This window comes from Siniperca chuatsi, linkage group LG5 (assembly GCF_020085105.1).
Source record: "Siniperca chuatsi isolate FFG_IHB_CAS linkage group LG5, ASM2008510v1, whole genome shotgun sequence".
Lineage (NCBI taxonomy): Eukaryota > Metazoa > Chordata > Actinopteri > Centrarchiformes > Sinipercidae > Siniperca > Siniperca chuatsi.
In genome coordinates this window covers 32,670,892-32,688,240 of record NC_058046.1, presented here as the reverse complement: position 1 = coordinate 32,688,240, position 17,349 = coordinate 32,670,892, and the positions used below count along the sequence as shown (strand labels likewise).

The following is a 17,349-nucleotide window of genomic DNA, read 5'->3' as shown; positions in this document are numbered from 1 at the left end:
TCATGGTGCGAGCAGAACCATCTGCAGCTCAATGCGACAAAGTCAAAGGAGCTGATTGTGGATCTACGGAGGGCCAAGGCACCAGTGACCCCGGTTTCCATCCAGGGGTCAGTGTGGACATTGTGGAGGACTACAAGTACCTGGGAGTACACTTGGATAATAAACTGGACTGGACCAAGAACACTCAGGCTGTTTACAGGAAGGGCCAGAGCCGCCTCTATTTTCTGAGGAGGCTGAGGTCCTTCAACATCTGCCGGACAATGCTGAAGATGTTCTATGAGTCTGTGGTGGCCAGTGCTATCCTGTATGCTGTTGCATGCTGGGGCAGCAGGTTAAAGGTAGCGGACGCAAACAGACTGAACAAACTGATCCGTAAGGCCAGTAACATTGTGGGGTGGAGCTGGACTCTCTGGCGGTGGTGTCAGAGAGGAGGATGCTGGCCAAACTACACGCCATCTTGGACAGTGTCTCCCACCCGCTCCATGACGTGCTGGCTAAACAAAGGAGCACCTTCAGCGGAAGACTCATCCCACCAAAGAGCACCACAGAGCGCCACAGGAAGTCATTCCTGCCTGTGGCCATCAAACTATTTAACTCCTCCCTCTAAGGATTAGTCTGTTTGACCCTAGGTCACTAAACTGGACATTGAGCATTACATCTTAATAATAATTGTGCAATATTCTGTTTACTACTCAAGTGCAATATTAGTTTTCCCTTGTTAGTTTTTCTTATTTACTGTTACGGATATATCTCAATTACTCTCGACAGTACATGCACCTCCGCTTTTACTATTATTTATTACATAATTAGTGACATTGTATTTATACTGTACTTCACCATCTACCAGTAAACCCACTTGGTACTCGACACTTAGTTTATCTTATACTTATACCAACATGTTACTTAATTTATTTCTGACCTGTTTATAGTGTATAATATCGTTTTCTCCTGTGTGCACTGACGTAAAGAAGAGCTACTGGAACAAAGAGTTTCCCTACGGGGATCAATAAAGTATTTCTGATTCTGATTCTGATCATCGACTGGGTCACAGCAGCAGCTGTACCCTCCTTCTCGGCCAGAATGGCAGGTTCTGTCTCCTGGACACCACTGGTCCAGCCCGCTCCTCTGCCACTCATCCCGTCGCCGGCTCCCTATCCTGCTGTCCCGTCGCCGGCTCCCAGTCCTGCTGCCCTGACGCCGGCTCCCAGTCCTGTTGTCCCGATGCCAGCTCTGCCCCTGTCCGGCCCCCTGGTCGTCCACCGGAGGCCCTCAGCCCCACGCTGGGTCATCCACCCAAAGTTCCCAGCTCCGCACATGCCTAAACTCCAGCCGTCCCCCGCTCCCCGTGGTGGAGGATGACCACCACATGGCGGGGTTTTTCAGCCCTCGGCTGGCCGTGGGGGGGCACTATCACGGATACGCCAGGCTCCACAACCGACTAATCATCCACACCTGCTCCCAATCACACTCCTGCTCCCCATTAGCTCCCAGTCACAGCCTGCATAAAAGCCCTGCATTCACCTCAGTCTGTGTCTGACCTCGTTTGTGACTAGGACTCTCCATGCTACTCGGCATTACGCCTATTCTCCCTTCTCCAGCGATCTCTTTTTCAGCGATCTCCTGTCTCCAGCAAGTCTTCCCCATCTACATACCTGTATATCTGTATTATCAGGCTGTCCTCCTATATAGAATATAGAACATTCTATATCTGTCTCGGTGTCCCCTGCCTGTCTGTTCCGTAACAGAGGTGATATTGTTATTGATTTGCTTTTTTGGTTCTGTTGAATCCAGGCCTGTGCTGGGGCCAGCACAAAACAAAATTCAGCACAACAAACCACTTCATAGTATTTCAGTTTGCTTCATTTTGTACATTGTGGTCCTTTATTTTTCTATAATCTTGTTTCATATTTTAAATTAGTTGTCCTGATCTTTTTTAATTTGGTTTATTTGAGAAAAATGTAAAGGATGGCACTAGTAAAGACTTATTTCCTTTGTAGTTCTTCATGTAAAGCTAGCAAAAATGCAGGAGTCCAGGTGACTAGGTGATATAATGAAGATATGGCGAATATTAGAGATACTCAAAGCCAGATATACTTAACTTTACTAAATTTCAGTACAAGTGCAGTAATAAAATGGTGGTTACTTTTGTTGTGTTTGTTGTAGTTGTCCTTGTTTTGATGTGATGACACATCTGCGCAGCATTGTCGCCAACCTCCTGGAAGTACCTGGAACTTGGATTTAGTATCATCTCCTGAGAAAGGTCCTAATTCAGTTGTAGGAACAGAGTAAACAAAAACAGAACCTGTGACTATGGTTACACATTTCATTACATTTTGTTAAATTAATGAAGTTAGAGATGGCTAGGTATTCCATTCTAACAAAAAATGGCTTGGGAAAATGGACAATTTTTCAGCATTCAGTTAAAATGGTTAATGTGTGAATCATTGTCTTACAAAATAAAGCTGTGGTGCAAATCATTATATAAGGAAAGCATGGTGGCCTGGCTTTCAGTATATGAAATAACTGCTGCTCATAGTTGGGATCCCTTATGTCCTTGGGTTGTAACAACAAACTGTATATTATATGTAACAGCACAGTGTTGTACTGAAATGTGAAATTGTTCCACTTTTAGTATGTGTTCCTTGCAACTGTACACCCATGGAAGAATATCAGTTTCCTCACTTGCTGCCTCATGATGGACAGGGTATTTTACTTTGCATCATGTACCATTGTAGTTAAACTAACATTACCACTCTTGTTCTTAATTGTGTTCTTTGTCTAATCTTTCTTAGGTTGTTTCCTCCTGGCAAACACTCGTTTCACTTCGAGGCCTGGTTATGTGGGTCGGCTACATGGTCCCTTTTTACCGGGGAACCACAAATACTGCCTGAGATTCTACTACCTGCTTCATGGATTTAGGAAAGTAGACAATGCTCTAGGTCTTTACATTTATGACGAGAACAATGTGGCCCTTGAGAAGGTATGGAGCCTGGCTGACACTTCTAGGGCTGTATGGACTGAGGTGGAGATCACCTACATGAAGCCCATGCTTTCCAAGGTATGAAGCACTAGATGGGTGATGTATGTGGAGGTTGATGCTTTTGAATGACCTGAATGGAAGGCAAGGCAAGGCAGCTTTATTTAGCACATTTCAAACAAAAAGGCAAAGGAAAGCAGTAGAAAGACATTTAGAAACAATGAGCAATAAAACCAGATTAAAAACAATTAAAATATAATAAAATGAGATTTTTAAAAATTAGATTAAATGAAATAAAATATATAACATGAAATAAAATACAATTGGAATAGATTAGAAATACATTTACAGTGCAGTAGTAAGTTGGAAGTTGCCCCAAATGTAAAACAAAGGAAATAAATGTGCAGTAGAGAAACCAATCAAGCCAAGGCACAGTGGAATAGCAGAGGTTTTAAGTTAGATTTGAAAGTGGCTAGGGTTGGGGTGCATTTGAGATTGGTTCCATCTGTGTGCAGCATAGTAGCTAAAAGCAGCTTCACCTTGGTTCTGACTGAAGGTTCTACCAGTTGACTGCTTCCTAAAGATCTAAGGGCCCTAATGGGTTTATATTCTTCAAGGAGGTCAGAAATGTATTTTGGCCCGAGATTACTGAGGGATTTATAGACTAGCAGCGGCACTTTAAAATCTATTCTATGAGTAACTGGAAGCCAGTGCTGAGTTCTCTTGGTTCTCGTTAGAACTCTGACTTTTTGGGAAGACCAGACAAGAGGCCGTTCCAATAGTCCACCCTGCTGGAAATGGAGGCATGAATGAGTTTCTCTAAATCTTGTCTGGACATGAGACCTCTAATTCTTGCTTTTTCTTTGAGATGATAAAATGCTGATTCAGTTCTTGCCTTGATGTGGCTGCTGAAGCTCAGATCTGAGTCTATTAAAAACACCAAGATTTCTAACTTGGGTTTTTTGGCTTTTTGAAAAAGCTGGTGTGTCAGAACAGCAGGTTGGTTGAATTAAGATGCTTCACTACATCCTCTAGAGTTTTAGTATTCATAGCATTGAATGTTGACAATCTGGCCAAATTGTTTCTCTGTGATTGTAGCAGTGGTCTGGTGCTATTGTTTGACATGGAGAAATTTATGGCCACTTTATTTTTTTTCCACAAAAAAAAAAAGATGCAAACTCCTTACACTTATTGAGAGATAGGAAATCAGGGACAAATCGTGTTGGGTTATTAGTTAGCTTCTCATTCTTCAACTCTCATTCTCAAGGCATGAGAGTTGTTGATATTACTGTTGATGTTAGAGAAAAAGGCTTGTCTAGCCTTATTTGTTTCAGAATTGTAAATACAAAGCCTCTTTTTAAAGATGTTGTAGTGAATATGAAGATTACTTTTTCTCCATTTACACTAAGGGCGACCATGGCTTGATGGTAGAGCGGGTCGTCCATCAATCAGAAGGTCAGCAGTTCAATCTCAGCTTCCCCCAGCCCACATGTTGAAGTGTCCTTGGGCAAGATACTGAACCCCAAATTGCTCCCGAGGGCTGAGTGAATGAGTTACTTTCTTTGAAATGATGAGCAGTTGGCACCTGCCATCAGTGTGTGAATGTGATTGTGCTTTGAGTAATTGGAAAAGACTAGAAAGATGCTATACAAGTACAGTCCATTTAGCTTTCCTGCATTCTTTTGTGATAATTGGTGTTTTTCTCCACGTTGCTTTCAGTTTCTTAAGTTATACAGTCAATGATCAAAGAGCGAATCAACAGAGTCTGATGTTAAGTGTGTTGTCATGGACTTAGCTTCCATAAAAAGACAACTAATATGCGTGTTCATATACTTTTGTTTTAAGAATGGGAGAATGGAAAAACAGGCCGATGGATGAGAGATGAATAAATGGAATGATGAATGGACTAAAATAACTGGATAAATGGTTGAATAGTAGTATTCAGTCTTTTTCTCTGTTTCCCAGGTAGTATTTGTCAGCATATGTAAGAACTTCTGGGAATGTGGCCTGGTAGCCATCGATGACATCACTTTCAGCCTGGGGGACTGTCAAATCACAGCAGGTAAAAGACTCACTAAGACATACACTGGACAACTATTGTTGATATCCGAAATAATAAGCCAGAAGCCTCCTTAAAGTTCCCAAAACTTTATATTCTTTTCTAAGATCAGGTCAATAAAAAACAAAAATCTACTGTCAGAATGGGCAGGTAAATAATAACTGAAATGGCCACAGACAACGGCACTGAACTAAGTAACTAAATAATTCTCTCAATGAGGCGGAAAAGACTGGAGTAGGGGGAGCTTGGTGTTGGGGTCTCCAAGATTCAGCAACCAGGATCTGGAACAGCAAGGTGTATATAGTGAGATTGGCAAATTATTAGGCTGATCAGTTCAATTTTATACAGCGCCAATTCATAACGTTCATAAAGTTCTCATTGCACTTTTCTTACAGAGCAGGTCTAGACCGTAGACCCAATAAATCCCACCATGAGCAAGCATTTGGTGACAGTGGCAAGGAAAAACTTCCTTTAAGAGGCAGAAACCTTGGACAGAACCATACTCAATGGTGGGCGGCCATCTGCCGCTGCCATATTAGGTTAAAGAGAGAGAGTGAGAGAGGTTTTGGGAGAGGCACAATGCAAATACTAATATTAATAAATTAATAATAATAATAGGAATGACAGCTATAGGAATAATAATGACAGTATTAGTAACAGAGCCAATAACAACAACTGTAGTAGCAGTTTTTGAACAGGAACACGGGGGCAGCAAGTGACCCACAACCACAGATCCAGTCACTGCAGCTCTGGAGGCAGAAAAACCTTCTGAAAGTGACAGGAGGAGAGGGGAGAGAAACGAGGAAGCACAGAACTACGAGAGAGAGATGTTGAGTTAGTAACATGCAGTAATGGGATAAAAATGCATACAGATGGAGAAGGAGAGAGGAAAGAGATGGATCATGGGAAGCTTCAGCATAACTAAGAGATGGTTAAGGACTCACCCAAGCCAGCACTAACTATAAGCTTTATCAAAGAGGAAAGTCTTAAGCCTACTCTTAAATGTGGAGATGGTGTCTGCCTCCAAAACCCAAATTGGGATGTGATTCCACAGGAGAGGAGCTTGATAACTGAAGGCTCTGGCTCCCATTCTACTTGTGGAGACTCTAGGAACCACAAGTAACCATGCATTCTGGAGGCGCAGTGTTCTAGTCAGGTAATAAGGTATTATGAGATCTTTAAGTTACGATGGTGCCTGACCATTAAGAGCTTTGTATGTGAGAAGAAGGATTTTAAATTCTATTCTGGATTTTACAGGGAGCCAGTGCAGAGAAGCTAATATTGGAGAAATGTGATCTCTTTTCCTACACGTGCCGCAGCATTCTGGATCAACTGGAGAGTCTTAAGGGACTTATTTGGGCAGCCTGATAATAAGGAATTGCAATAGTCCAACCTAGAAGTAACAAATGCATGCACTAGTTTTTCTGCATCATTTTGAGACAGGATGTGCCTGATTTTTGTAATGTTGCATAGGTGAAAGAAGGCAGTCCTTGAATTTGTTTCATGTGGGAGTTAAGGGATAAATCCTGATCAAAGATAACTCCGAGGTTCCTTACGTTGGTGCTGGAGGCCAGGGCAATGCCATCTAGAGTAACTATATCTTTAGATAATGTGTCTCGGAGGTGTTTGGGGCCAAGTATAATAACTTCAGTTTTGTCTGAGTTTAACATCCGAAAATTGCAGGTCATCCAGTTTTATGTTCCTTATGGCATGCTTGAAGTTTAGCTAACTGGTTTGTTTCATCTGGCTTAATCGATAGATATAACTGGGTATCATCTCCATAACAATGAAAGTTTATGGAGTGTTTCCTAATAATATTGCCTAGAGGAAGCATATATAAGGTGAATAGAATCTATCCAAGCAGAGAACCTTGTGGAACTCCATGACTAACTTGGGCGTGCACAGAGGACTCACCGTTAACATGTACAAACTGAGATCGATCTGATAGGTAGGATTTAAACCAGCTTAGTGCGGCTCCTTTAATGCCAGTTACATGTTCCAGTCTCTGTAATAGGATGTGATGATCAATGGTGTCGAATGCAGCACTAAGATCTAACGAGACAAGTACAGAGACAAGTCCATTGTCTGATGCAATTAAAATGTCATTTGTAATTTTCACCAGTGCTGTCTCTGTGCTATGATGCATTTTAAATCCTGACTGAAAATCCTCAATTAAACTATTGTTATTTAGAAAGTCACACAACTGACTGGCGACTGCTTTTTCAAGGATCTTAGAGAGAAAGGGAAGGTTAGATATAGGTCTATAGTTGGCTAAAACCCCTGGATCAAGAGTGGGCCTTTTAAGAGGTTTAATTACAGCTACTTTAAAGGATTGTGGTACATAGCCTGTTAATAAAGACAGATTGATCATATTCAGTAAAGATGTGCCAACCAAGGGTAAAACTTCTTTAAGCAGCCTAGTTGGAATGGGGTCTAAGAGACAGGTTGATGGCTTAGATGAATTAATCGTCGAAGTTAGTTGAAGAAAGTCGGGCAAAGCAGTCAAAATATATATCAGGTTTTACAGTTGTTTCTAAGATTCAAGTTTTTGCGATGTTTGCTTTAATTTGCAGGTTATATCTTCTTTTTTAGAGGGGCGATACAATTGAGTGTTGTTTGCAGTGAGCCTGCAGCACTATCAACAAGATGGTCAATTTGGGAGGGGCTGAAATTAGCATTAATTAGCATATAGCACCAAATTAAATGCAGATGGGATTGCTTCCTTAAAATTTAGCTACAGCACTATCAGACATCTAGACTAGGTGTTTTTGCCTAATGGCGTGTAGTCCAGTAATAGGAGTTCTTTAAAAGTTATTAAATAATGGACCGATAATGAAGGATTCTGTGGAAAGACTATTAAATGTTCAATTTCAATGCCATATACCAGAACAAGGTCGAGACTCTGACAAAAGCCAATCAAATCTAATAATGAGAGAAACGCAGTACTAAGGCTAACATTTTCAACGTCCCCATGAATATTGAAATCATCTACAATAGTTACTTTATCTGTTTTAAGGACTAAACTTGATAAAAAACTCTGAGAATTCAGATAAAAATTCAGAATAAGGAACAGGAGCGTGGTACACTAACAAATAGAATTGGCTGTCGTGTTTTCCAGGTTGGGTGTGAAAGACTAAGAACAAGGCTTTCGAATTAGTTATAATTTAGTTTAGGTTTAGGGTTGATTAATAGGCTTGAGTCGAAGATGGCTGCAACTCCACCTCCTCGGCCGGTGCCTCGAGGAATGTGAGTATTAATATGACTGGGCGGAGTGGATTCATTTAGGCTAACATATTCTTCATGACCCAACCAGGTTTCAGTAAGACAGAATAAGTCAATATGATACTCTGATATTAAATTGTTCACTAGTACAGCTTTAGATGACAGAAATCTGATGTTTAAGAGTTCACATTTAATTCTCCTATTTTGTTGTGCTATTTCAGCGTTTTTGTTTAGGTTTTTATGTATAACTCCTCTTCTGTTAACTTTTGGTTTTATTAATTTAAGTGGTCGGGGGGCAGACACTGTCACTAAGGAGTTTTGGGTGGGTAACTGCTCTGGAACTGCAGCGATGCATGTAGGACTGCCTCCTGGTCTCAACTCTGAGTTGTCATGGTTTTGGTCCACTAATAAAATCAGCCAGATTTCTGGATATGAGAGCTGCTTGGTCCAAAGTGGGATGAATGCCGTCTCTCCTAATCAGACCTGGTCTCCCCCAAAAAGTCCGCCAATTATCTATAAAGCCCACATCGTTTGCTGGATAGCACCTCGACAGCCAGTGGCGGAATGAAGACATGTGGCTAAACATGTCATCACTTTGTCAGGGGTCCAGAGAAAACTACGGATTCCGACATTACCTTTGCATATGTACACACCAACTCAACATTAACTTTAGTGACCTCCGATTGGCGTAATCTGAAGTTGTTACTGCCGACGTGAATATCAATCTTACTGTATTTACGTTTATTCTTTGCCAGCAGTTTTAAATAGGATTCAACGTCACCCGTTCTGGCCCCAGGAATACATTTGGTCACTGGCGTCGCTAACGTTGTTTCTCAAAATGGAACTGCCAATAATTAGAGTTGGTTTTCAGCGGGTGTTGCTGAGTGGGGAGAACTTGTTAGAAACGTGAACATTTTGGTTGGGACCCTGGGCCTCTGCTTAGGTCTATGCTTCCTTCGGACAGTCACCCAGCCTCCATGGTTTAGATGGCTAACAGGAGCTACCTCTGGTCGGTCCGCAACCGCTACTGGGGGCTGACTAACTACAGCATTAATCACTGCAAATTATTGGCCATCAGTCCCCGCCAATGGGATTCCTGCCGACCAGCGCAAATGTCGGAGAACCTGACTGTTCCATTACTCCCTGTAATATTTAAAAGTTGCCTGACTGATTTCATGAAGATCTTAAGAATTAGAACTTTAAGGTACATTATACGGCCAGAAATATGTGGACCCTCCTCCACCCCCACACTGGTGCATAAAATGAAGCATACAACCATGGAATCTCCATTGACAAACATTTGCCATAGTATGGGTTGTAACAAAGAGCTCATGAGATGCCTTCCTTCCTAACAAAGTTTGTCAAAGTCCTGCCCTATTAGATTTGTGCCATTCAACTGCAAGTACTATTATTGTGTAGTGGAACCCTCTAGCAGCAACAACAGTTCAACTGTGAAGTGGTAGGGACACACACAAGGTCACAGAATGGGACCAATGAATACTGAAGTGTGTACAAAGTGTGTAAAAATGATTTGTCCTTGGTTACAACACTGACTGCCAAGTTTCAAACTCCCTTCAGTACAAGAATTGTTCAATGAGTATTTCATGACATTGGTTTCCATTGCTGAGCACACAATGCTAAGATTACCTAGCACAATGCCAAGTGTCAGCTCGTGTGGTGTCAAGCTGATGAACAAATTTGGATGTGGCAGATGCAACCAGGTTCTAAACTCTTGTGGAAACCCAGGAGGCTGCTATAGTAGCTGATGGTTTTTGGAATTATATGTTCAACTCATCACAGATGAGTGTAAGAGATGGCAGATCTCAACAGGATGAGCTAGATGCCATGAAGTTTTACACAGACAGCAAAGTAGTGGCTATATTTGTAATGACTCAAAACAATTCTATGTGTATGTCAGTCCTCAAGGCCCAAACAATGGCACTGTGTACATATAGGGTAAAACTCTGCAGACCATACATCCTTACCTGCATCCTGCCTGGTGCAGACTTCTTGGTTCACCGTACCCTCCTTCCTACGTCGGCCACCTGCAGAGAAAACACAAACAGGTGAGACATTTGAGCTAATTGAACCTGAAAAGGACTCAGAAATATGACCCCAAGTTCAAACCTGTGCTACTAACCTGGAAGAACCAACACTTACCTCTGACCGCTTCCAACGCTTCTCCACCTTCGCCTCCCTAGTAAGAGGAGTAGCATTCCTCGTTGACATGGCAAGATCCTACAAACACTCAACCAAAACAGCAAATGTGAAGGTTGGCACAGACGTAATTTACCTTGTACTCCGGATGAAATGGCCCAAGCAAGGAATGTTATCCTTAAAGCAACACAAGACTGATCTCAAGACTAATGTTTTGGACTCTCACAAGAAGTTCTTAGTGACCACACATAGGTCAGGCAGTGAGTGTGTTGCCCTTAAGGCATTTAACTTTCTCAAATTTCTTCTTTAAATATTTGTTGGCACCTATTTTTTGTTGAAAATGAGAAGTTGATAACTACTTTACAGTTTAACAAACTTGTTTGTAAAATTTATTTTATTTGTGTCATGCGATGGTGTCACTTCCTGTTTAGTCACTTCCTTTTAAGCCATTCCTGATTCTGCAGAAAAAGAAAAGAGACAGACATGTTGTGCACGGTCTAATAATCCACTTGCATCCACTATGAAGCATCATAGAGGCAATGCCGCAAGTTGATTTATCTGACATTAGACATGTTAAAGATCATATATTAGTAATGATTTCTTTAAAAAAATTATGTTTGATAAGTTATTTAAAAAATGGTTTTATTTACAATTATGTACAAGATCAGCAATGCTAGTAGCCATGGTAACTGCTACCTACAGTGCCGGACAGCAATGTATATGCATATTTACAGCTATTTACAATGTAATGTTTAGTTAAGAACGCAGACACTGAATATTTTAGTATTGCCTTTATTTAGTTTTCACTAGCATGTTAATGAGGAAGTGTGACAGTAAATGGTCAACCTTACTTCGACACTGTCTTCATTGGCTACGGTTTAACTTGGTGTTGAGTTTCGACACACTGCATAAGAACACTACAGTGAGAATATTTATAGTTAAAGCAATGAAAGACGTCACTCAAAGCAAGTCTGTAAAAGTTCTGTTTTTGTGGACAGCACATTCTAATTCAGCCATGATGTACTTGAATGTTTAATTCCTTAACTTTATATGAAGCAACCGAGTCAACACATCTGTGGTAGGGACAATGAGGACTAGAATTGTATTGCATTTCTACAGCAGTTGCAGCTGCCATAAAAGCTTAGATTTGAAAAACAACAGTGTAGATATACGTATTTGCTATCAAAAGGCTGGTTATCGGCCAAAAGGTGAACTGACCTCAGTCACAAATACAGACCGGTCTGACAGATCCACGTCACTGCAGTTGCAGTCCTATCTCTGTTGTTGATCATGGAAGTTTATTCCTGACTTTGAGAACAGTGTGAGACATATATAGATAGTGTAATTGGGGAAAAAAATAATCTCATCTCAAAGGTTCACTTTCTGGAGATTTCAACCACATCTTATGTTCTTCATCAGAACAATGACAATAGAACAGGCTCCGTGTTGTGACATGACCTAAGTGTAAAAGTTATGGAAGTTTTTCAGGCGCTGATTTGATGCATTCTGCCCAGAAACATGCAGTGAACTTATCAAGCAGGCGCACCAAGCTGAAGTGCAAGGGACGTCTCTTTCTTTATTGCATATGCATTTAAAGGAGGATTGCTCAAATAATTGGTGGAGCTATGTAAGGTTTCTCCCAGGAAATTGGCTAGCAGAGGTGGTAAACTCTTTTTTCCTGACATTGCCGTGTGTCTGATTAATTACTGCGAAATGAATGTATAATGTGATCTATCAATCAATCGCCTGCTGAGCTGAATCTGAAGACAGAGCCTGACACACGTCATGAGATGATGGTTTAAACAAACCCCTCACTCATTAAATACGTGGCCTTTGCTGTAGGACCTGTTTGTTTTCTTTTAAGCTTTATATGCCTAATATCATATGGAGCCTCCATTATAAAATGCTTTGTGAAAAGCTGAGACAGAGGTTGATTATGTATTCTGCTGGATTTACAGGTCAACCAATTTGCATGAAAAAGTCTGTAAAAATAGCTCAGATGGGATTTACACAAGCTGCAAGAAAGGTTGTGGTTGGTAAACAAATGTGACATCAGACATAGTGAGCGCACCACAAAAATATAAATATAAACCACAAAAAAATAGACCTAAGCTGCATGTTATTTAAAAAAAATATATATATATAACCTGATCTTAGCGTAATCAATGCACACAATATCTGATTATTTTGTAACATCAAACTAACTGTATGAGGATCCTTTTTTTCCTTCCGTTTTGCCTGCTGTTGATCTGACTCTCGTGGGTGGGACCTACGCTGAAAGATGTAAGACACGTCTCTATTGACCAGTGAGACAGCTTGGCAACATCCACTGTTAGTAAACAGGAGTTTTGAAGTCCAGGGAGAAGACAGAAAATCAGTGCACAGGTGAGTTTACACATAACTTCCCTCTTAGGAATAGCAAGAATGTTATGTTTGAAGTGGTGCATGTAGATTTCTTTTGTTTAACAATCTGTGATATTGTAATGGATTAAAAAATACATATTTGTCAGCCTGTAGCTGCTAGCTTAGCTCATTAAGCTAGTCACTACCGTTACGTGCCCAGGCTGCCTATTAGCCTGCATGACGTTGTACATGTAGCTAGTAGTTAACATGACTAACGTTAGTTAATGTTATATTTGTGATGTGCTGTATTATTTTATCAGCCTGTTTATTTAGCTTAGTTAATGTTAGTCACTTTCTCGTTTTAGATGTCATGCTAGCTGAGTGGTCTGGGTTCCATCCACCTGTTTTTAGGCATATTTTCAATTGTAATAATAGTGGTAGACCTGTGATCTGTCAGATCAGTGTGGAGTGATGAGGAGACTGTAACCTTCCTCACATTAATACATGAAACAAACAGAAATGTCATATTTTCATCATTTTCTACATTGTTTTTTCACCGTTTGAGGTTTGATTGGCACTCACTCAATTACATCATTATGCAATGGTATAATGGCACCCAACCGGAGAATTGGCCCCACCTACTGTTTATCTTGATGAACGAACTCCTAATAATGGCATTACGGTAGTGGATGGAAACAAGCATTCATTTGCATTTTCTTTTGCCGATTTTGTCTCAATGTCAAGCAGGGAATTCAGGAACATAAGGAAATAGGACCCCATTGCAGACAACGGAGGAAGAACTGGTACAGTTCAGTGATTTAATGAACAAAAAAAAAAACAAAGATATAAAGGCTTACAGCATGATGAGGCAGGCAAGGGTGGGTCAAAACCAAGCAGTCCAACACAGGCAAACAAGTCCAAAGAAGCAAGAAAATCCAACAACACTAGGAAGGGCTGGAAAGCTTGACACGAAAAACAAAGACAAACTGGCAACAAGATAAGGGAAACACACCAACTAAATACACTAGGGGAAGATAAGACACAGGTGAAACTAATCAAGGCAGGGCAAACAATCAAAACTGGAGGGAAAAACAGAAAGACAGGAAGTGTAGCTACACAACACATGAGGTGAGTATACAAAATAAAAAGGGAAATGACTAAACTCAAAACCATCAAACCATGACCAACCGAAATTACCTTTCAGAATATGGCTTTATGTTTCCTAGCATTATAAGTATGGGGATGTGTAGTGTGTAGTCAAGTTTTATGTCTTTATTGTAGATTGTTTTCCAAGCTGGCACAGAGCCTATTCAGTTGAATGGATCATCATGCACCTGTGCAGCAGGCAAAGTTCTATTCAACCATCTCATGGCCATGAGTGCCCATTACAGCATTGTGCAGTTGAAGGAAGTACCACCAACTATGGCCTGCTCAAGCAATCTGCAAACATCGGCCCTGGACACAGGTAACTTTGTGCATATTGTGTGCATATTGTGTAAAATGTGGAGGGATGATGAATTTAATACCTGTACTTTTAACATTTATAGGTTTTATATGCTTAATTTGTTTCAGGATCCCTCCCTGACCCATCAGTGTTGTCCCTTGGGGAAGGACTAAAAAGCCTCAAACCCCAGCCACTAATATCCCTGCTATCCGTGCTACATGGCTTGTCTGAGCTTTCACTGGTTGACTACAGGTTTTGACCTGTGCCGTGAAGTTCACTACTGTGGCCACAAGTCATGTCAAACATCCAGATGCCCCAGCATTCCCCAAAGTCCCTGTGGATGGTGCCAAATTTTCCACTGCCATACACTTTGTCCCAAACTTCCACCAGTTCTTCCATTTGGAGCAACAGCCAGTAGGTTCAATGAGGTTTGCCATGTACGAGGGGAGTCTTCTGGTCAGGCACTGGCAGCGTGAATACTTAAGAGAGTATGAAAACTAGCGCAATAAAAAGGGGCCTTGAGTGTGAAAGTGCAGCCAAAAACAGCTGAACTACGTGGGGCACCACGTCGACGGAGAAGGTATCCGGCCTGACCCCGCAAAAGAATGTGCCATTACAGAGCTATAACCACCAGGTAATATGCCAAGCCTGTAACGGTTCCTGGGTATGGTCCATTACCTGGGGAGGTACCTGCCCAACCTGTCAGAGGTGATAATGACCTGCTGAAATGTGAGGCTGTGTGGACCTGGGATGCAGGACACGCCAATGCATTCATCAAGGTAAAGCAATGAATCTCCACTGCATCCATTCTTGCATTCTACGATGTAAAAAAACCCATAATAGTTAGCCCTGACGCACGCAGGTAGCTACAGGCTGGGGCTGACTTGCTGATGGACTGAAACCAGTGGCCGGACTTCACAAAGGTGTGTAAAGCTGATGCTAAGGCAAAAGAGGGTTACAGGTGTGCCTACAACAAGCACCACAGCATCAAAGCATTCACACCTCTCAGTCCAGGGCAGAGTGTGACAATAAAACTTGTCGGTGAGTCAGGCTGGATGTCAGCGGGCATGGTTCAAAAGCCACACCCAGCTCCAAGGTCTTACCTGAGCCAGACGGACCGCGGAACGCTGCGGAGGAACAGGCGGCATCTACGCCCAACCTTTCTTCCTTTTCGACAACCAGATGAGACAATGAGTACACAGGTGAGCGAACAGACATCACCAACCTGGCCCTCGTCTCCTAATTCACCTGTCAGAGAAACTGTTCCGGCGGCGCCTGGGGAACATCTCTCTGATCAAGCTCGGTTGACTTCCAGGGGGAGAGTCATCATCCACCTGAAAGATTTAAAGACTTTGTATTTACTTGAGACATAGCTTGCCAACACTGGAGCAGAATAAACTCCGGCAGCTATGGAGGTGACTGGGCAGTCTACCCCATAACCTCAGGTTAGGAAAATGTTAATGTATGTGTTCCCGGTTCTTTACTAAATTGTTTATGGGATGCCTGCATATGAAGCATCATTGAATGTGTTATATAAGTTGCTGAGTGTTATTCTGACCTACACTGTTAGGGCTTTGATATTACAACGGCCAGTGCTCTGGTTATTTACCTGTCCATGTTGTTTAGTTACCTGGAAAAAAAGGAAAAAAGAAATTTACACGTACAGGCATACATCTGTCATGTGGATCGAATGTCCAGGGACTATTTAATATGTATTTTTACATGCACAGATTCGAAAACAAAACTTTTGGATTTGCATTGTTTAATCACAAATTAATGTTACTTGCAATAAAAAGAAATTTGATTGCAGTGTCGATAGTTTTGCTCTCAAATCTATTTTTTGATTGCAGTTTGGAAAGATTTGCTCTCAAACCTATTCTGTTTGATTGCATAATAAAGACACAAAAGTACCCTCATAAAACTGGTTTTGTAGTTAATTAAAGGGGTGGTCTTGTGATGTAGTATCGCACTTAAAGGACTCAAAAGAGACAAGTTAAAAAAAGAATCATCAAAATCATAGCATCAGAGGCTTCATGCTTTAAAAAAATGCTTGATTCCACATTTCTCATAATGCAACTCACTAGCTTCCTTTCATTAGCTAGCTGAAGCTTCAAGACAACCCTGATGACATAATCAGGTTTTTTTCTTAGGCTTGACAAAGCTCCTCCACCAGTTCTTCCATTTGGAGCAACAGCCAGTAGGTTCAATGAGGTTTGCCATGTACGAGGGGAGTCTTCTGGTCAGGCACTGGCAGCGTGAATACTTAAGAGAGTATGAAAACTAGCGCAATAAAAAGGGGCCTTGAGTGTGAAAGACAAGTTAAAAAAAGAATCATCAAAATCAAAGCATCAGAGGCTTCATGCTTTAAAAAAATGCTTGATTCCACATTTCTCATAATGCAACTCACTAGCTTCCTTTCATTAGCTAGCTGAAGCTTCAAGACAACCCTGATGACATAATGAGGTTATTTTGTCAGGTTATTTGACAAAGCTCCTCTAGAACCACAGTAGACATTATACAACTGTTTTCACAGGCTGACTTGTGATAAACGTGATGAGTAAACTGAACTTCATGTATAAAATCAGTGTCTCTCTTTAAACTTGATTTTGAGCTTGACATTCATTAAAGTCATTATAAGCAACTGCACTCAGTGAACATTTGGCTGCATTTACCTCAGTATTGTAGTGACATATCCATGTCCACCTGCTGCACTCTGAGCTGATGGATCAGAGAAATCGCACCACTGACCTGTCTGCTGGGCTCTCCTTCACTCGCAGAATGATCCTTCGAGTTTTCATGAAAACTGCAGGACACACTGCACCATTTTCTAAGTAAATCTAACCTTGAGTGTCCTTGTTCACCTTATGCACTGACTGTGTGTATTTGCTCCACAGGCTCCCTACCAGGCCAGTGTAACTTTGAAAGTGGAGTCTGTGGCTACATCCAGGATAAGAAAGAAGACAAAGCTGACTGGCTGCGAGTCCGAGGACACACCCCCACCTCCTATACAGGGCCCAGAGGAGACCACACTACTGGGGTGGGTGAGTCATTTCCTCATTCATTGCTTTATTCGTTCATTCAGAGCTCACGCCCCCATATGATGATGATGTGAAACGTAAAGGATTAATGCATCAACCCACTTGTAGG

At 41.4% G+C, this 17,349-nt stretch overlaps 1 protein-coding gene and 1 long non-coding RNA gene across 6 annotated transcripts in view; both read left to right on the top strand.

Moving 5' to 3' along the window:
- The window catches only part of mamdc2a (MAM domain containing 2a), an 81,458-nt gene that overhangs the window by 37,822 nt on the left and 26,287 nt on the right, over positions 1-17,349 (top strand). For 3 of the 5 annotated variants that reach the window (XR_006378043.1, XM_044196304.1, XM_044196305.1), the window contains exons 9-11: positions 2,793-3,058; positions 4,943-5,039; positions 17,097-17,243. Coding sequence is in view for 4 of the 5 variants with exons in the window: in XM_044196304.1 (XP_044052239.1) it covers positions 2,793-3,058; positions 4,943-5,039; positions 17,097-17,243 (510 nt within the window). In the remaining variant the exon portion in view is untranslated. The remainder of the gene's footprint in view (positions 1-2,792; positions 3,059-4,942; positions 5,040-17,096; positions 17,244-17,349) is intronic. The other 2 variants (XM_044196307.1, XM_044196306.1) reach the window with 1 other exon arrangement.
- Positions 12,808-16,144, top strand: LOC122876247. The gene is made up of 2 exons (XR_006378045.1): positions 12,808-14,223; positions 14,331-16,144. It is a non-coding gene; the product is annotated as an uncharacterized LOC122876247 (long non-coding RNA).